This window comes from Eretmochelys imbricata, chromosome 1 (assembly GCF_965152235.1).
Source record: "Eretmochelys imbricata isolate rEreImb1 chromosome 1, rEreImb1.hap1, whole genome shotgun sequence".
NCBI classification, from domain to species: Eukaryota; Metazoa; Chordata; order Testudines; family Cheloniidae; genus Eretmochelys; species Eretmochelys imbricata.
Genome location: NC_135572.1, coordinates 17,887,832 through 17,908,453, shown reverse-complemented (window position 1 = coordinate 17,908,453; position 20,622 = coordinate 17,887,832). Strand labels below are relative to the sequence as shown.

At 43.8% G+C, this 20,622-nt stretch overlaps 2 protein-coding genes across 4 annotated transcripts in view; both read left to right on the top strand.

Moving 5' to 3' along the window:
- Positions 1–5,956, top strand: part of ALG8 (ALG8 alpha-1,3-glucosyltransferase) — a 40,805-nt gene extending 34,849 nt beyond the window's left edge. For 2 of the 3 annotated variants that reach the window (XM_077807372.1, XM_077807364.1), the window contains exons 11-13: positions 1,346–1,443; positions 3,588–3,660; positions 5,470–5,956. In XM_077807372.1, the coding sequence (XP_077663498.1) occupies positions 1,346–1,443; positions 3,588–3,660; positions 5,470–5,701 (403 nt within the window). In that variant the 3' untranslated portion in view covers positions 5,702–5,956. The remainder of the gene's footprint in view (positions 1–1,345; positions 1,444–3,587; positions 3,661–5,469) is intronic. The other variant, XM_077807380.1, reaches the window with a different exon arrangement.
- A 2,449-nt stretch (positions 5,957–8,405) lies between these two features.
- Positions 8,406–19,436, top strand: NDUFC2 (NADH:ubiquinone oxidoreductase subunit C2). The gene is made up of 3 exons (XM_077842073.1): positions 8,406–8,603; positions 11,980–12,123; positions 19,218–19,436. Exons 1-3 carry the CDS (start codon positions 8,465–8,467, stop codon positions 19,265–19,267), a joined length of 333 nt encoding a protein of 110 aa, XP_077698199.1. The 5' UTR covers positions 8,406–8,464; the 3' UTR covers positions 19,268–19,436.
- The last annotated feature ends 1,186 nt before the right edge of the window (positions 19,437–20,622 follow it).

The following is a 20,622-nucleotide window of genomic DNA, read 5'->3' as shown; positions in this document are numbered from 1 at the left end:
CCAGCACATGTTGTTCATTTTAAGAACACTTTCACTGCAGATCTGACAAAATGCAAAGAAGTTACCAACTTGAGATTTCTAAAGATAGCTACAGCACTCAACCCAAGGTTTAAGAATCTGAAGTGCTTTCCAAAATCTGCGAGGGATGAGGGGTGGAGCGTGCTTTCAGAAGTCTTAAAAGAGCAACACTCCAATGCAGAGAACCTGAACCACCAAAAAAGAAAATCAACTTTCTGCTGGTGGCATCTGACTCGGATAATGAAAATGCCTCGGTCCGCACTGCTTTGGACTGTTATCAAGCAGAACCCATCATCAGCATAGATGTATGTCCTCTGGAATGGTGGTGAAGCATGAAGGGACATATGAATCTTCCGTGCATCTGGCATGTAAATATCTTGCAACGCTGGCTACAACAGTGCCATGAGAATGCCTTTTCTCACTTTCAGGTAACATTGTAAACAAGAAGTGGGCAGCATTATTTCCTGCAAATGTAAACAAACTTGTTTTTCTGAGGATTGGCTGAACAAGAAGTAGGACTGAGTGGACTAGCAGGCTCTAAAATTTTATAGTTTTATTTTCAATGCAATGTTTTTTGTACTTAATTCTACATTTGTAAGTTCAACTTTCATTATAAAGATTGCACTAGAATACTTGTATTAAGTGAATTGAAAAATACAATTTTTGATTTTTACTGTGCAAATATTTATAATTAAATATAAAGTGAGCACTGTACACTTTGTGTTCTGTGGTGTATTTGAAAATGTAGAAAACGTCCAAAAATGTTTAAATGTATTCTGTTATTGTTTAACAGCGTGATTAATCGTGATTATTTTTTTTAATTGCTTGACAGCCCTAGTTTAAATCCATTTAGTGAGGTTGGGTTAGGTGGAGATTGCGTAACTGGAAAAACAAAGTTGAGGGCAGGAGGTGATTGGCATGAACAACCACTTGGCACAGGAAAGAACTCTCAGTGAAGTCTGACATCAATGCCTGAATGTCCGTCCTTGAACTACTTTATACAGCTACTCAGCAGCTTCAGCCTCTGGCTGGCTGCTTCCTGTGGTTTATTTCCCCAAACCCACATGCTTTGGGGGAAAGATGCAATATGAATTCTGTGGAGGAGCGTGTCTCCCTTACACAGTTTCGGGTCTAGGGGTTGCCGAGTATAAGAAATGGCCCCTGCTGGGTACCATTTTACTTCCTCTACCGCTAGTACAGCAGTAGCTGCTTAAACTGCTCGTGTTGCTGTGGTGACTTCAGTCTGTCAACTATGACTTGTGTACTTTGGTAAAATTAGGCTTGGTTTCTAAGAGGCAAAAAGTAAATCAAAGTTCTTGTATTTTAGCTTGTTGTCTGTGGAGAGCCCAAAACATGCTGGCATTTATCTGACTCTGACAACTACAGGACATTTTTCACTCTTCCCATTGCTGTTTACTCCACCAGGTAAAGTCCCATGCTTCTGCTGCTTCTCTCTCTCTCCCTCCTCCCCTACTTCATTTAATTTTATTTCCATTTTTTCAGTGATAGCTCTGCTGCCAGAAACAGTCTAAGTACACAGTGTTGGGCATTATACTGTGTGTCCAAGAGCCACTTTCAGAAAGGTGCCATGTGAAGGAGGAGAAACTGGGTTTTGGGCAGTAACAAAAACACACTAAAGAGCAAAGTGTAAGGTTTGGGCTGTGCACATAAGTGCAGGATGGATGATTTAAATTGCTGATTTAAATCAGCAGGTAGGAATCATTAATTTAAATAATGTTTGTACTTTTTAGTTATTTTCCTAAACAGAGGCCAATTCTCATTCGTTGATAACCATTAAAACATGTTGATTTGCAACTAAATATAACCTTTACAATACATTTGGTGCTTTTTGCTAACCTGGAGTATACACTGTAGCTATACGCATTTATTTAAGCAATTATATAGCTTAGCTTACATTTATTCAGAATCTTATTTTTTTCCATTTTTTATTATATTAGAAAATGGTGAATAATGCATTTATTTACTAGATTAATTTTTTACTTGTGATTGGCATCCAGCTCTATTTGGATGGAAATTCAATTAAAAATGCTCAAAACCAGCATCTTAAATGTACTGGATACATGAGGAAAAAAAATTATCAAAAAGTTTATCAAAACATGTTTTAAATGTAAAACAATTGATTAAGTAAAGGCGGTATTATCTGTTGTTAATTAATTGTTTCTGGTTACCATGTCCTTCAAAATTTTCAAACTAATAGATCTCATCCTCTCACCCCAGTTTTTATTCATAGATTGGAAGAGGAAAACAATCTTTCCTGCTTTTTTCAACTTCTGCTTGGTTTCTTAACTATGAATGAACTAGTCATTTAACTGAAATAGTTGAAGAAAATGAAATTGAAATATGCTCTCTGCAATTGCAGAGGAGACTACTGCTGTCAAAAGCTGGTTTAGCACTTCATTGAACTCTGGTCCAGGTGTTTAGCCAGTGTCTTCCACCAATTCAGTTTTTTGACTTTCTTTAAGCCATGACAGCAAACATATGCTGCTTAATATTTTTGTATTTAATTTAAATAATTGTAAAAATTATAAGTTTTAGGTCTTAACACAAGCTGTCTGTTAAATTTAATTTTAAATAGGTTTATTTTTCAAAACTAAACCTATATTTAATTTAAATTAGAAAATCCAGTTTAAATCAAATCTGATTTATCTTTTTAAAAAATCATGGATTTTTATCTACCCTGAACAAGTGTGATCTTTCCTCAAATCTAAAATCCCCAAGCCTCAAGAGAATTGGGGAATTACTTCAAAGGGCAAAAATTTCAGTGATCAGACTACTACAGTATTTTAATAAAGATGGGTATGGAAAATTCTCATAGAATCATGTAGCCTGTCTTTGCTATCCGATCCTGGTTCTGCCACATTCCAGAGGTTCTATGCCTTCAAGTTTCCACATAATGATAAGCATCCTTCTACTGGGGGTGGGGTCTGGATTTGGACTCCCTTTGACATCTGGTGATGCTGCTCTTTAAAATGGAGGGGTTGCTGTGTTGAGAAGTGAGAAATTTCCTTTGCACTCTTACTTCTATTTATTACTTTGCCTTTTACATACTTTTTTTCCTAGTTAATCAGATAATTGGGCACTATTGGTTTTATGGAGGGTGCGGGATGGGTTTGTATAGTTTGTTTTCCAGTAGACTTGTTTTTTCTTAGTCAAACAAGGCAGGATCTAAGTATCAATCCACTATATTATATGGTTCTAATATATATTGCACTAATCACTGAAACTAATGATTCAATATGAAGAAATTTGTACAATAGATGTTATGAATGGGAAGGACCTATTGTGTCACTGATCATCATGCTGACTATGCAAGTTTGTTCCTTAACAAATAGTACATTCACTAGTCTAATTTTAGATGTTCCAAGAAATGGGACTTCTGCTACTCCCCTTTGGAGAGAGTGATTCTTATTACCTTTAATAAAAAATGCAAATTTAGTACTAAGTAGTTTAAATTATTGTATCTGTAATTTAAGGATGCTGAAACTTATAAAATAATAATCAAAAACATTGCAAGTTTGTTGAATTTTTAAAAATGTTCCTTATTTCAGAAATCACAACTAAAATACTGCTCATGCTGCTGTTCACAGTTTATAGCTTCTCTTCACTGAGGGCTCTGTTCAGGTAATAACTAAGCAAATATTTTATGTTTAGGCTATTGAAACACTTTTTGTATTACTGGAGGGTACTGTACTGTAGTGGTGGGGCTGGATGGTTTAGGAGGGTGGAACTGAGATACTACTAGTTCAGATCCAAGTCAGTAATGGCCAAACTGTGAGGTGTCAGTCCCTTTCCCAGTAGGCAGGTGTCCACATCAAAAATTAACACTCCTGTTGCAAGAGAAGCCAAAGTTTTAATGGGCACAGAAACAAAACTATCCACTTGGTCCTGGAAACAGTCCATCCACATTGGGGGTTAATGCGTTGTCAGGTACAAAATTGTAATACACCTTCTAAGGTGTACCTGTTATATAGCTAGAGAATTAGGATTTCAGTCTCCAAAGCTGTCATATGGCAGCTTTCATAATCACTGAATTTGGATGTGGTACTTTATTAACAATACAGTATAACTTGTCAAAGTGCTGAATGTTTTGACAAATACCAGCAAAGAGAGATCAACATTAATTTCTTGAAGACCCCACTATAGAGTATCTCCCAAGCCACTAACATATCTCTTAGCAATTCTAATGTGCATATCTCTATACAGTCTAGGGATGTACATGGGCTGTAGAAAACAGAAGAATCTGTGTGGAAAAGGCAATCAGTTCTCCATCTTACTCTTTGGTTTCTACCCTTTGAATGCTCTGCCAGGCTTTCTTCTGTTCTTGTTTTTTGTTTTTGTTTTGTTTTGAAATGCTTTGAAGAGGAGAGATTTCATTCAGTCTCTGGCCCAAGGGGAAAGCTGTGATTTATGGGGGAAGTAGTGTCTTGGGTAGCAAGGGACCCTCTTCAGCAGAGGCAACTGTTATAATCTCAATGACAATGCTTAGTTCTAATGAAATCCCCTTAGCAGATGGGATGAAGCAGCATTTGTAGGAGTATGGAGGTACAAAACTGAGCTTGTTGCCAGAGGTAACCTTTTTCAACAGAGCACAGCAGCACCTTGATTTTTTCTAAGTTGCAGTTAACTGATGGTTTGTATGCCCTCCAGGACAGTACTAACTGAATATCCACTTCTGCAAAGCTCTTCAGGGCTGAAGTTCTGTGCCTATACAATTTAGGGCCTCTGCTAGAGCTTAATTTGAGTTTTGTGGGGCTGATGCTCCTGATCATCTGAAACCTTGATTTGTTCAAGAAAGATGGTGTCCCCTGAGACCTCCCTCCCCAAATAAAGGTTTACCTGTAGTAAGAAACATATTTTAAAGAATATTTACAGTGGAAATATCTCTTTATGTAGGAATTATGAACCATCATAAAGCTTTCTTTCTGTTATGGTGATCCAACAATATCTGGAAATATCTAGCCAGAAATAATGACCTGACATGTCCACTATCTGAATGTGGAAGAACTGGCATGCAGTGAATGTGCATCAAAGGCTGTGGAAGGTCTCATGGCTCATTTATGTTGGCAGGACGGGTGTGGGGCAAAGTGAAGTGAAATAATTACTGATGCGATTTCTGGTCTAGATTCAAGGCTGCTAAAACATGGAATCTTGTATTTGAGTTTTATAATCCAGGATTATAAAGAAATTAGTTTTTATGTTATGCTAATTACATGCTATCAAGCACTGTATTTCAGTAAGGGGCTATATCTGAAGTTCTAACTGGCTCATTGTGCTGTTTAAAAACATGTTGTGACTTGGTGTATAGCAGATGGGCAAGACAAAGACTTGACAAGGGCAACATGCCTCATGTTCACTGAAAAAAAGAGAAAACTCTGAATTGAAATCACACTTAATATCTTTTTCTTTTTCTTCTCCCTCCTCCCCCCACAGAAAAGAGGGGCCTCTGCTTAACTGGCTGGAAACTATCTACCTCATTGAACTGGTGCCTCTGGAAATCTTTTGTGAAATTGTGTTTCCTTTGACCCCTTGGAAACTGAAGTTCCCTTTTATCCCTTTGTTGCTTACTTCTGTATACTGTGCTCTAGGCATCACATATGCTTGGCTCAAACTGTATGTCTCTGTCTTGACTGAATCGGTAACTGTCAGACAGAAGGCAGAATAAAGCAGCATTGGGACCAATTCCAAGTAAATCCTTTAGGAGGATTATCCAGCACTAGGGGGAGTTGTCTTCTAAGATCATGCACATTTTGAAAAGGCAGTGTTACTGTGTACGGTTCATCTCTATGTATGCTGCTTTTCAGCATCTCTGTACTGTCAACTATTGTCCCTCTCATCACAATAGCTCTTTGAAATATTGCACAGCACATGGTGAGATGCCACTTGCCCTGAATAAATTGTGAAATTTAATTGAAAAGAATATTGTATTAAAATTCTTTTTAAAATGTCTAGATTACTTCTCTGAAGAGAATGTGTATGGTTTCCTTGTTAATGAGTGATTTTGCCAGAAACCAGTATGGCTACTTATAATAAGGGATCACTGCTGTATAGAAGAGAACATAATGATAATCATGTACTGTGGAAAATGTAAATAAAATACTTTTTTATATTTCTGCATTAAAACCTCTTTCTGGCTGTCTTTTGAGCTGGAGGGGCATCTGTACAAACGAGGAGTAAAACTAATATACAGTGTGCAATTCGTATGCTGATCAGGTTTTTTTGCTAGACACATTTGTGAAACCCAGTGCTGAAATCTTATGAAGATCAGATACTTCTAGTTGCGCCACTATCTGACTTGTCTGTTTCTGCTGCGCTGATTTTCTCCATTTTATACCCCTGCCTCCCAAGTAATTTCCAGCATTCTGGCTATTCTTAACCATCTTGGAGAATGATAGGCACCAAATGGTAGCCAATTCTTCTGACAGAGTTGTCATAATCCCAATAAAAGCACAAGGAACATGCTGTTGGGAATATTGGGTTTCTTTATTGCTGTTGCATGATTTTGCGTGACTTGTTATAAAATAAAAATGAAAATTTTTAAAATGTTAGATATGGGATTACGTGTATCCACACAATGTGAATGTCTCCAGTGTACTGCCCTAAAGAAAAGGCATTTATGATGTCTGGTGGTTCTGCAGTAGTAGAGCACAGGTTTATCTAACCTGATATGTTCACATCCTTGAAGATGCTAGTATGTAAACAGGTGATGGACTGTGCCAAACAGTCCCCTTTTTTTTTTTTTTTTTTAACTCATGATGCTTGTCCTCAGTACTTGGAAGGAGATTATTCCTTCCCTAAAATACCCTAATTTTAGTACCAGAGTCCCCCTGCACCAAACTTTGTAATCTCCTAATCCCTGATTTGGGGATGTGCAAGCCGATTTCTAGTTCTTCAATTAGCCTGGAAGAGGACTCTGGCCCTTATTTAGAGTGGAAACCTAAGTTAGTAGCTGATGTGGTAAGTAAAGGTGATATTTTTCAGCTATCGCTAAAAGTGTGTGTGTGTTTTATAAAGGTGGAAGGACGTCAGAGCAGTCACTAGAAGCACACACATCTTAATATATGATGAGAGAATAAATACTTCACTTTTATATATAGGTCTTGAAATGTTTTTAACACTTAAGGCTAGATTCCCAAAAGGGTTTAGGCTTTGTGATGCTCATTGTCACAACACCTGCTAGGTGTTAGGAAAAAATCACAGGACTAGCATTGTGATAGGGCCTGCGTTGGGTACCTAGGCTCCATAAACAATGCATCAGGGTGGGGGGAAGTGGTATGTGAACCACAGAAACTACCATGGTAGGTGGAGAGCTGCCTAAACTAGCCAATGGGAGATGCTGTTAAGAGCTGTATGTCACTTAAGTCCCTAGACCCGTTCCTTCATCCAGGTTGCAGGGAAGTGCCTATCTCTGCTAGCAACTCACAAACAACTAGCAATTGCTTCTGAAGTCAGGTGGTTTAAGCACCTAAGTCATTTCTTGTGATGAGTTAAGCATGGGTTGCATGCCACACAAAATGGCTGGAAGTGGAGGTGTCTGCCTTAAAACTTCTTGCTCAGTGGTTAGAGCACTCGGGATGTGGGAGTGAGGTTCAATGTTCCCCACAGCAGGAGTGGGGGAGGAGAAAGGATTTGAACAGGGATCTAGCTTTCAGGAGAGTGTTCTGATTACTGAGCTATGGGATATTCTGATACAGGCCCCTTCAGTCTCCTGATGAAGCTGTTCCATTGTGGATACATAGCCAGTGAAGTAGATGACCTTGAGTCTCCTGCCTCCTAGATACGTACCCTAATCACTGGGTTACAGACTAATTCTCTGCCCAATGACTCAAACAGTTAATACTGATCATTAAAAAGTTGTTGGGCCAGAAACAGCTCAGAAAAGGTAAAGTTGATGCCTTAGGAAAGGGGGGTTACATTCAGGAATTTGAGCACGATCTGTAGGGATTATTGTGTAGTTTAGCGGAATCGCCATGCTTTGGAGTAGGGGATTCAGCTAAACCGTATCTGGTCCGCGCCCCCTTCTGTTTCAGCTGGGTGGGGCATCCAGCGACCCGTGGCTGCATTTCTGCGGGATCAGGTGCGATCTGGACACGGATTGAACCGCTAAGGCGATTGGAAGGGGAGGATGTTTCTGGTCTGGGTACTTGAAGTTTGAAGATTCATGTAGTAAATCTCGGGGGACTTAGAAACACCCTCCCCTGCAATGGGGCCCCAAACGAGGACCCACCCTAGTCAACCCCATTCCCTCCCTTCCACTGCACCCCGCTCTCTCCCCGTGCAGGGCGCCACTCTGCCTGGGGGACTGTCAGCGCGGCGGAACCTTGGTGTCGCGGCTGCCGCGGGCTGGCGGGTTGTTTTTCGGGGCGGTACTAGCTGTTGTCCTTGAGCTGGCGGGGCCGGGTGCGTCGCTGCGCGCGGTCCGGGCACCATGGTGTTCTTGCCCGACGAGTCGCGGGGGTTGCCCCCGCCGCCCATCGTGAACAGGAACTCGGTGTGGATGGGCCTGGTGGGCTGGGTGTCGGCGCTCGTGGACAACGCCTTCAACCGGCGCCCGGTCATACGAGCTGGTGAGGGAGGAAGGAAGGAGGGAAGCTGGCGAACAGGGCCTGCGGTGGGGCTGGGACTCGGACTGGAGAGCCGGCAGGGGCAGGAGGGAGGCTGCGGGGTGGGGGGGATGAGAGGCTAGTAGAGGAAGGGAGGCTGCGGGGGGGCTGGGAGGCTGTTGGAGGGAGACTGGGAGGCTGGGGGGGCTGAGAGGCTGTTGGAGGGAGGGGCAGGAGGGAGGCTGCGGGGGGGGCTGAGAGGCTGTTGGAGGGTGGGGCAGGAGGGAGGCTGCGGGGGGGGCTGAGAGGCTGTTGGAGGGTGGGGCAGGAGGGAGGCTGCGGGGGGGGCTGAGAGGCTGTTGGAGGGTGGGGCAGGAGGGAGGCTGCGGGGGGGGCTGAGAGGCTGTTGGAGGGTGGGGCAGGAGGGAGGCTGCGGGGGGGGCTGAGAGGCTGTTGGAGGGTGGGGCAGGAGGGAGGCTGCGGGGGGGGGCTTGAGAGGCTGTTGGAGGGTGGGGCAGGAGGGAGGCTGTGGGGGGGCTGGGAGGCTGTTGGAGGGAGGGACAGGAGGGGGGCTGAGAGGCTGTTGCAGGGTGGCTGCGGGGAGGAGGGAGGCTGCAGGGGGGGCTGGGAGGCTGTTGGAGGGAGGCTGCGGGGGCCGGGGGGGACAGGACTGACATTGTCTGTTGGGCTTTAGGAGAGACTGTTTGGGAGGCAGTAGGGAGAAGATGCCTGGGGTGAGCTGCTGGGGATTGTGTGTGTGGAAGGGGATTCTGTAGGCAGTGATCTAGGAGGGACCAGTGAATAACTCCTTGTGGAAGAAGGGATTTATTATTATTTTATTTATTGTGGTAGGTTCTAGGACCCCCAGTTGTGCACCAGGGCTCCATTGTGCAAGGCATGGTACAAACGCACAACAAAAAGATTGTCCCTGCCCCAGGGCTGGAGCACCCACAGAAAAAAATTAGTGGGTGCTTAGCACCCACTGGCAGCCAACTCTTCCCCTCCATCCCAGCACCTCCTGTCCACCGCAAACAGCTTTTCCACAGCTTGCATGAGGCAGTGAGGGGAAGGAGCGAGTGTGACGTTCCCCTCTGGTGTTATCTGGACTGGTGATCTGTTAGGTCACTCCAATCCTTGACTTTGGGAGCCAGCCTGACCCCGCTCTGCTTTGCGAACCCCCAATGCTGGGCTGTTCACGTCCAGCATTTGGTATGTAAGCTGTTCCTTGGATTGTGCAACCGAATGACATTAGCCAATATTTCTGGTCACAGACACAAGCCTAGGAACCTCCATCTTGTAGTGTCCAGTTATGCCCGCTGGACTCTGCAAGCTTATATGAGTTCATCAACTTAACAAAGAAATTGATATCTACCAGGCTTGTTATCCCAAGGGGAGACTCTGACACACCTCAAACCAAACGCACTGCTTCAGGTAGAATAAACAAACATCTTTATTAACTAGAAAGATACATTTTAAGTGATTATAAGTCAAAGTGTAACAAGTAGGATTTGGTCAAATGAAATAAAAGCAAAACGCATTCTAAGCTGATCTTCACACTTTCAATGCCCTTACAAACTTAGATGCTTCTCACCACCGGCTGGCTGGTTGCTCTTCAGCCAGGCTCTCTCCCCTTTGATCAGTGCTTCAGTCGCTTGGTGTGGTGTCTGTAGGTGTAGGTGGAAGAGAGAGGAAGAGCATGGCAAACATCTCTTCCTTTTATCATGTCTTTTCTTCCCTCTTGGCTTTGCTCTCTTCTCTGCCCCCCCTGCCCTCTTCAGAGTCAAGTGAGCATTACCTCATCACAGTCCCATACTGACCAAAGGAAGGGGGGTGACTCATTCAAACAGATTCTTTTGTTGTTGCCTAGGCTAGCGTCCTTTGTTCCTGTGAGGCTGGGCTGGGTTTGTTTCATACCTGCCCTGATCAGGTGTGAACTGCCTCTCTGCTCTTGGAGAGTTTTTGCCTGCGCTCATTTTAAGCCATGAGGATACATTTTCAGCCTCATAACTATATACATGAAATTATAACCTATAACATTACTGTAACAGTTATTATAATATCACTATACCAACAGTGTTCAGTGTATCGTGAGCCTTCTGAAGACACCCGACATGACAAACTTTGCGTTGGATACCACACAATCATTTTACAAGGATGAACATGGGGGTGCTGGGTGTTCATCCGAGGTACAGAGTGTCCCAGCAGGGATGGGGTGTGCTCAGGGGAGGGGGCAGAACTGGGTGGGAAGAGGTGGGATGGGGTGGGAAGAGGCAGAGTGGGGGCTTGGGAGAAGGGAGGTGGGGCAGGGCCTGGGGCAGAGCGGGGGCGGGAAGAGGCAGGGCAGGGGTGGGGACTTGGAGGAAGGAGTTGGGTGTGGGCGGGGCCTTGAGCAGAGCAGGAGTGGGAAGGGGCTGGAGCGGGGACTTGGAGGAACGAGTCAGGTTGGAGCAGGGCCTGGAGCGGAGCTGGGGGGTTGAGCACCCCCGGGGCCTTGAGGAAGCCAATGCCTGTGATGGGGTGAATCTACACCTCATTGAGGTATCTAATCCCCATACACCCCCAGCCCTGACAGTGCCCCTGGGCCTACAAGGCAGATGTGAGACTCTTACCAATAATGCCTCTATCTCTCCCCATTTCGTGTGGGGGGCTTTTTCCACAACTACTGTCAGCTGACAGGTGTGGACTCTGATGGGAATCTTTCCATTTTCCACTTTGCTTATTCTGAACACTTGATAGTGACAGTCTCATCTGTATCATGTACCCCTGGTTTTATTCTGGAAGATGAATGTGATCAGACTCAGAGCCCGTCAAGACCTCCTTCTCTGTAGTCCTAGGGATCTAGGTGTATGTCTATCGATCTTGACTGAGGTTTCAGATGAAGGTGTAACACCGTCATTTCCACTGCCCAGTCCCTGATGGTACATGGGAAAATTCCTTCCCTCCACCCCCATTCCTGGTGATCCGTTCTGTGCATGTGAGCAAGCATTGTCCTAATCCTAGTTAGGCATCTACTTCCATCAATATCCTGAGAGCCTAAGTAATCATTTGTCTTTTTCTTGGGGATTCTTCCTGTATCCAAGTTACTAATCTCCAGACCATGGCTCTAATAATAATAAAATCAGATTGTGCGAAGTCACCTGTAATAAATATTCAGCAATCTGGGTGGCTTTAGTTTAAGTTGGAATCTTAAATATAGTGACTGTTGCAGCCTTCATGTTGAAGGCTGATACCTTCAGAATGCATCCCTAGTACCGATGAGACTAAGGCTGCTATTTTTGTGGGTCTGAATTTTTAACAAACACATGTTGAAAGCAGGGGGAAAGAAAAATCATAACTTCCATGTGTAGCAATGATATCTATAACATTATCGTTTTCTCTGGATTTTTTTTCCACGTTGCAGGAGTACACCGTCAGGTCCTGTATGCCACTGTGGGCTGGTGTGTTGGATATTATATCAGTAAACGTGCAGACTATATTCATGCTAAACTGGACAGAGATCTGATGGAATACATTAGGCAACATCCGGAAGATTTTAAGGAAAAAGGTATACTGAGTTGTTGTTTTAAGAAAGACATTGCAAACTAGTTAATAGGTGATAAATTCTGGTATGCCCAAGTCAGAATACAGTCTTTCAGAACAGGCCACAACTGGCTAGTATCACCTCTTTGACTGAGTCACAATTTAAAGTGATCTAGAAAGTCAGGAAAGTTATGATAGAGAAATGAACCTTTCTTACTCAACAGATCTGCTGCCTTGGTGGTTTTCTGTTGTTTCCATTTACTTCACTGAGGAAATAAGCTTTTAAAAGTAAGCACTGCAGAGGCAATATAGCTGTGGAGGAGCAAACTGAATTATAGATGTTAGAGATATCGGAGACCTAGTTTATGATTTTTTGTATTTTGGTAACCAAGACTGGGGCCCTTCTTTGCTACGCACTTTGCTAACTTATGGTGAGAGATGGCCCCTGACCCAAACAGCTTACCATCTAAATGATAGTAGGTTATCCATTGTGGGGCTGTTCTCCACAATATGTGTTGTCCCTTGTGTTTCTGGGTTTAAACATCCCATTTAATTGGCATCTACCACCTCCTCTGGAGGCTGTTCCATTGCTTCAAAGGTTTTACTAGATTCTCTGATCTTATCTGATACCAGTAGGAACTGTCTATTAAATTCCCACTACAGCTCTTGTGGTGATGATATGAGGCAGACCAAACCCAGCTTGTTTTTCAGATCCACTTTGTCAGCTGGGAACTAGGTAGGGGGAAATGACTTTGTATATTTTGTTCTGGAATAATTGAGAGAACGAATGTGGACCCTGCCTCCCTCCAGAGGCCTTTGTACAGAATCACACTTCAACTTAAATCTCCATGAACTGCAGTGTTTGCATCAACAGCATCCTTTGGCCAATTTTTCAGAGAACTATCCACAATGATTCCAAGATCTCTTTCTTGAGTCATAACAGCTAATTTAGACTCCATCATTTTATATGTATAGTTGGATTTATGTTTTCCAATGTGCATTATTTTGCATTTATCAACATTGAATTTCATTTTGCCATTTTGTTGCCTTGTCACCCAGTTTTGTGAGATCCCTGTGTAACTCTTTGCAGTCTGCATGGGACTTAACTATCTTGAGTAGTTTTGTATCATCTGCAAATTTTGCCACCTCACTGTTTATCCTCTTTTCCAGGTCATTTATGAGTATGTTGAACAGCACTTGTCCCAGTACAGACCTCTGGGGGCACCACTATTTATCTCTCTCGATTCTGAAAACTGACCATTTATTCCTGCCCTTTGTTTCTGATCTTTTAACCAGTTACCGACCCATTAGAGGACTTTTCCTCTTATCCCATGACACATTACTTTGCTTAAAAGCCTTTGTTGAGAGAACTTGTCGCAGGATTTCTGAAAGTCTAAGTACAATGTATCCACTGGATCACTCTTGTGTACATAGACTCATAGACATTAAGGTCAGAAGGGACCATTAAGATCATCTAGTCTGACCTCCTGCACAATGCGGGCCACAGAATCTCACCCACCCACTCCTGCAATAAACCTCTTACCTATGTCAGAGCTATTGAAGTCCCCAAATCATGGTTTAAAGACTTCAAGGTGCAGAGAATCCTCCGGCAAGTGACCTGTGCCCCATGCTACAGAGAAAGGCGAAAAAACCCCAGGGCCTCTTCCAGTCTGCCCTGGAGGAAAATTCCTTCCCGACCCCAAATATGGTGATCAGCTGAACCATGAGCATGTGGGCAAGACTCACCAGCCAGATACCCAGGAAACAATTCTCTGTAGTAACTCAGATCCTACCCTATCTAACATCCCATCACAGGCCATTGAGCTTATTTACCATGAATATTTACCATGCTTTTCTGAAAATCTAAGTACACTATATCCACTGGATCCCCCTTGTCCACATGCTCGTGTACCCCCTCAAAGAATTTTAGTAGATTGGTGAGGCATGATTTCCTTTTACAGAAATCATGTTGACTCTTTCCCAACAAATTGTGTTCATCTACGTGTCTGATAATTCTGTTCTTTGTTATAGTTTCAACCAATTTGCCCGGTACCAAAGTTAGGCTCACTGGCCTGTAATTGCCAGGATTGTCTCTGGAGGCTTTTTTTAAAAATTGGCATCACTTTAGCTATCCTCCAGTCATTTGGTGCAGAAGCTGATTTAAATGATAGGTTACAGACTACCAGTTAGTAGTTCTGCAATTCCTCATTGAGTTCCTTCAGACCTCTTGGGTGAATACCATCTGGCCCTGGAGACTTTTTAATTTATCAGTTTGTTCCAAAACCTCCTCTGACACCTCAGTCTCACAGTTCCTCAGATTTGTCACCTAAAAAGAATGGCTCAGGATGAGGATTCTCCCTCACATCTTCAGCTATGAATACTGATGCAAAGAATTCATTCAGTTTCTCCACAATGGCCTTATCCCCCTCAAGTACTCTTTTAGCATCTTGATCGTCCCATGGCTTCAACTTTGTTCCACTGCTATAATTTTAATAGTTCTGGAATATTGTCTCCTCATGCAGTCTAAAACCGTTGGCATAGAGGTAGGAAAGGAGGGCAGTTAGTGTGCAGCTGTGACCATTCTTTTCAGAAACTGATGAGAAATGGCTAATGAACCCACTGTGATCCCATTAGAGGCAGGCTGGAAATTGTACTTAGATTAACATAGTGAACCATAGACTACTTCTCTGTGATTCAGGCTTTGTGTGCACTCATTATAGATTAGAATCATAGAATATCAGGGTTGGAAGGGACCTCAGGAGGTCATCTAGTCCAACCCCCTGCTCAAAGCAGGACTAATCCCCAATTAAATCATCCCAGCCAGGGCTTTGTCAAGCCTGACCTTAAAAACTTCTAAGGAAGGAGATTCTACCACCTCCCTAGGTAACGCATTCCAGTGTTTCACCACCCTCCTAGTGAAAAAGTTTTTCCTAATATCCAACCTAAACCTCCCCCACTGCAACTTGAGACCATTACTCCTTGTCCTGTCCTCTTCTACCACTGAGAATAGTCTAGAACCATCCTCTCTGGAACCTCCTCTCAGGTAGTTGAAAGCAGCTATCAAATCTCCCCTCATTCTTCTCTTCTGCAGACTAAACAATCCCAGTTCCCTCAGCCTCTCCTCATAAGTCATGTGTTCCAGACCCCTAATCATTTTTGTTGCCCTTCGCTGGACTCTCTCCAATTTATCCACATCCTTCTTGTAATGTGGGGCCCAAAACTGGACACAGTACTCCAGATGAGGCCTCACCAATGTCGAATAGAGGGGAACGATCACGTCCCTTGATCTGCTGGCTATGCCCCTACTTATACATCCCAAAATGCTATTGGCCTTCTTGGCAACAAGGGCACACTGCTGACTCATATCCAGCTTCTCGTCCACTGTCACCCCTAGGTCCTTTTCCGCAGAACTGCTGCCTAGCCATTCGGTCCCTAGTCTGTAGCTGTGCATTGGGTTCTTCCATCCTAAGTGCAGGACCCTACACTTATCCTTATTGAACCTCATCAGATTTCTTTTGGCCCAATCCTCCAATTTGTCTAGGTCCCTCTGTATCCTATCCCTGCCCTCCAGCATATCTACCACTCCTCCTAGTTTAATATCATCCACAAATTTGCTGAGAGTGCAATCCACACCATCCTCCAGATCATTTATGAAGATATGGAACAAAACCGGCCCCAGGACCAACCCCTGGGGCACTCCACTTGACACCGGCTGCCAACTAGACATGGAGCCATTGATCACTACCCGTTGAGCCCGACAATCTAGCCAACTTTCTACCAACCTTATAGTGCATTCATCCAGCCCATATTTCTTTAACTTGCTGACAAGAATACTGTGGGAGACCGTGTCAAAAGCTTTGCTAAAGTCAAGAAACAATACATCCACTGCTTTCCCTTCATCCACAGAACCATTAATCTCATCATAGAAGGTGATTAGATTAGTCAGGCATGACCTTCCCTTGGTGAATCCTGACTGTTCCTGATCACTTTCCTCTCATGTAAGTGCTTCAGGATTGATTCTTTGAGGACCTGCTCCATGATTTTTCCGGGGACTGAGGTGAGGCGGACTGGCCTGTAGTTCCCAGGATCCTCCTTCTTCCCTTTTTTAAAGATGGGCACTACATTAGCCTTTTTCCAGTTATCTGGGACTTCCCCCATTCGCCACGAGTTTTCAAAGATAATGGTCAACAGCTCTGCAATCACAGCCGCCAATTCCTTTAGCACTCTCGGATGCAACTCGTCCAGCCCCATGGACTTGTGCACGTCCAGCTTTTCTAAATAGTCCCTAACCACCTCTTTCTCCACAGAGGGCTGGCCATCTACTCCCCATGCTGTGATGCCCAGCGCAGCAGTCTGGGAGCTGACCTTGTTCGTGAAGACAGAGGCAAAAAAAGCATTGAGTACATTAGCTTTTTCCACATCCTCTGTCACTAGGTTGCCTCCCTCATTCAGTAAGGGGCCCACACTTTCCTTGGCTTTCTTCTTGCTGCCAACATACCTGAAGAAACCCTTCTTGTTACTCTTAACATCTGTTGCTAGCTGCAGCTCCAGGTGCGATTTGGCCCTCCTGATTTTATTCCTACATGCCCGAGCAATATTTTTATACTCTTCCCTGGTCATATATCCAACCTTCCACTTCTTGTAAGCTTCTTTTTTATGTTTAAGATCCGCAAGGATTTCACCGTCAAGCCAAGCTGGTTGCCTGCCATATTTACTATTCTTTCGACTCATCGGGATGGTTTGTCCCTGTAACCTCAACAGGGATTCCTTGAAATACAGCCAGCTCTCCTGGACTCCTTTCCCCCTCATGTTATTCCCCCAGGGGATCCTACCCATTCGTTCCCTGAGGGAGTCGAAGTTTGCTTTCCTGAAGTCCAGGGTCCGTATCCTGCTGCTACCCTTTCTTCCCTGTGTCAGGATCCTGAACTCAACCTACTCATGGTCACTGCCTCCCAGATTCCCATCCGCTTTGCTTCCCCCACTAATTCTTCCCACTTTGTGAGCAGCAGGTCAAGAAAATCTCCCCCTCTAGTTGGCTCCTCTAGCACTTGCACCAGGAAATTGTCCCCTACGCTTTCCAAAAATTTCCTGGATTGTCTATGCACCGCTGTATTGCTCTCCCAGCAGATATCAGGAAAATTAAAGTCACCCATGAGAACCAGGTCATGTGATCTAATTGCTTCTGCGAGTTGCCGGAAGAAGGCCTCATCCACCTCATCCCCCTGGTCCGGTGGTCTATAGCAGACTCCCACCACGACATCACTCTTGTTGCTCACACTACTAAACTTGAGACACTCAGGTTTTTCTGCAGTTTTGTACCAGAGCTCTGAGCAGTCATACTGCTCCCTTACATACAGTGCTACTCCCCCACCTTTTCTGCCCTGCCTGTCCTTCCTGAACAGTTTATAACCATCCATGACAGTACTCCAGTCATGTGAGTTATCCCACCAAGTCTCTGTTATTCCAATCATGTCATAATTCCTTGACATCACCAGGACCTCCAGTTCTCCCTGCTTGTTTCCAAGGCTTTGTGCATTCGTATATAAGCACTTGAGATAACCTGCTGATCGCCCCTCATTCTCAGTATGAGGCAGGAGCCCTCCCCTCACAGACGTTCCTGCCTGTGCTTCCTCCCGGTATCCCGTTTTCCCACTTACCTCAGGGCTTTGGTCTCCTTCCCCCGATGAACCTAGTTTAAAGCCCTCCTCACTAGGTTAGCCAGCCTGCTCGCGAAGATGCTCTTCCCCCTCTTCGTAAGATGGAGGCCGTCTCTGCCCAGCGCTCCTCCTTCATGGAACACCATCCCATGGTCAGAGAATCCAAAGCCTTCTCTCCGACACCACCTGCGTAGCCATTCGTTGACTTCCACGATTCGACGGTCCCTACCCAGGCCTTTTCCTTCCACGGGGAGGATGGACGAGAACACCACTTGCGCCTCAAACTCCTTTATCCTTCTTCCCAGAGCCACGTAGTCCGCAGTGATCCGCTCAAGGTCATTCTTGGCAGTATCATTGGTGCCCACATGGAGAAGCAGGAAGGGGTAGCGATCCGAGGGCTTGATGAGTCTCGGCAGTCTCTCCGTCACATCGCAAATCTTAGCCCCTGGCAAGCAGCAGACTTCTCCTTTTTCCCGGTGAATTACATTTGTTTGCAAGAATGGAAACTTAGCTCTTGATTAGTCACTAGGGTGCCATTGTGTGTGTGTGTGTGTGAGACAAAAGTAAAAGGTATCAAGCTAGTGACAGACCTATTCTGAGTTTTCTCCTTTCTGAAGGGTCATGGAGACGATAGGGGTGTTTTAACTCCTCCTGTAACTTTTTCAAGACCTACCTTTTGCCATAGTTTTATTTCCCTTCCCACTTAACACAACCCCATCTTCTGCTAGCCATGTTCACCAAAACCTGCCTGTCAAGCAGAGGGGAAAACTGCCACTTCAGAGGGTTTCTTCATTTCCCAGCCGAATCAGATATTAAGTGGAGTTTAGCCTGATTACTTCCTCCCCAATCTCTGGGTATTAAAAGCCTGATTCAAAGTCCATTGAATTCAGTGCAACATTCTTCATTTGGCCAGGAGCAGTAATCCTCAATTTACCTAGATTGCAACGTTCACTTTATCGACAAACATGCCAGGTGAAATAAGCCTTAGTAGAAACGTTATGGCTCCATAGTACAATAGAATCTTGCTAACTAGCTTTGCCTGAGAGAGCCATGGTGACTGAATTTTAGAAAATTAGCAATGATAGGAAGAGGGACTCAAGTTTACTGCCTAGCAAAATATATTTGGTTAAGTGGAGTTTAGTTATGCTTTTCCATTATGTGCCAGTAAATATTCTGTAGAAGTAATGAAGTTCTTGATAGTGAGACCTCTTTACAGGGCTCTGCTACTAAACCTTCACTGGGAAGGGGAGAGAGGAATGTTTAGTTTGTGAAGCAAAGTGCTACTGTAGTAAAGCCTGATCCAAAACCCACTGGAGTTAATGAAAGACAGGATCCCATTAACTTCAGATGACTTTGGATCTGGCCTGTAGCAAATGTTCTGATTTACTGATTATTGATCAATAACAAACCCTCTCTAAATGCTGAATAAGCTTTCGTAATTGTACTTGATTACCTTTTGTAGATAAGAAAATCCTAGCTGAGGTACTGGAGGACTTCCATCCAATTCGCTGAAAACTTCTCAAGAGCTACAGACTTGTTCACCAGATCGTGTTTCGTGAGACCACTCCCAAATATATTTGTGCAGACTGTATGTCAGTTATTGTTCAAATGCCACTGGTTGAAAAACAAAACAAAAAAACCACACTTACTGTATTCTTATAATTAAAACTATGAATAATTAGTGTGTTCCATTTGTTGTTAATATTTATCTCAGTATTTTGCAATGCATTTAGCTCTTTTATTCTATTTAAATGTTAGTTTTGAGTTGCCTGTGAACTATTGTGAAATGAGAACTACTGTACCAAAGAAAATCGTGGAGGTCAGTTACTAGTCTGTTGATGTAGAGGAAAATACAGGTCCCCTTCTTCCTGAGAGCGAAATTTAATCCCTGCCTTCTGTTATTGTTAACGCATTCTTTGAGTCTTGGTCACACTGTGGCCTTGCCTATGCGGAGCTCATTGCAGGATTGGGGCCAAGTTAGCCTTGCTAGGAAGGGTTTCCATACTGGCTGAGAGAGAACGCAGTATTGACAAGGCATCCGTACTTGATCCCCTTTAGGATCCTATTCTCCACTTGCTTTCTCTCTGTTGTTATTACTTGGATCCAAATTTTTCCAGCTTTGGTGCCTAAAGTTAGGCCCACAAATCCATATCTAGGCACCAACGTTTGTTGTTTTTTCTTTTCCCCAGAGATGCTGAGTATCCACAATTTCTCAGCTTCAGTGGGAATTGCAGGGGCTCAGCATCTCTGAAGATCAGGCCACTTATTTAAATGCCTAAATACAGATGTCTCTAAAATTAGACATTGAAACAAAGTTGTTGACCTATAGGGTGGTGTGACCCAGTCTCTTTCCTCATTATTGAGTTGAGATCCAAGACAAATATCTGAAAAATTAGTTAAAGTTTAACTCCTGAATAAGCTTTTCCAAGTTTGCACAAACTGCTCTCTCATGCCCTTGGCACACATCCTGGTTTATAACTTTTGGGCCATGCTTTAAGCTCATGACCCTTGTTTGGTGCAGAATTTGTTGCTGTATTTAAACCTTTTATTTTGCTGCTGTTACTGTTCCAACTTTTCTTCATCCATGTATAGAATCCTGGAAATGTTGGACTGGAAGGGACCTCAAGTGGTTGTCTGTTCTAGTCCATCTCCTCGCACTGAAGCAGGATTAAGTATACCTACACCATCCCTGACAGGTGTTTGTCTAATCTGTTCTCTAAAACCTCCAGAGATGGGGATTTCGTAGCCTCCCTAGGTAACTATCCTAATCATTAGAACGATTATCTTAATATCTAACCTAAATCTTCCTTTCTGCAAATTAAGCTGATTACTTCTTGTCCTTCCCTTGTATGTGGAAAGCAATTGGT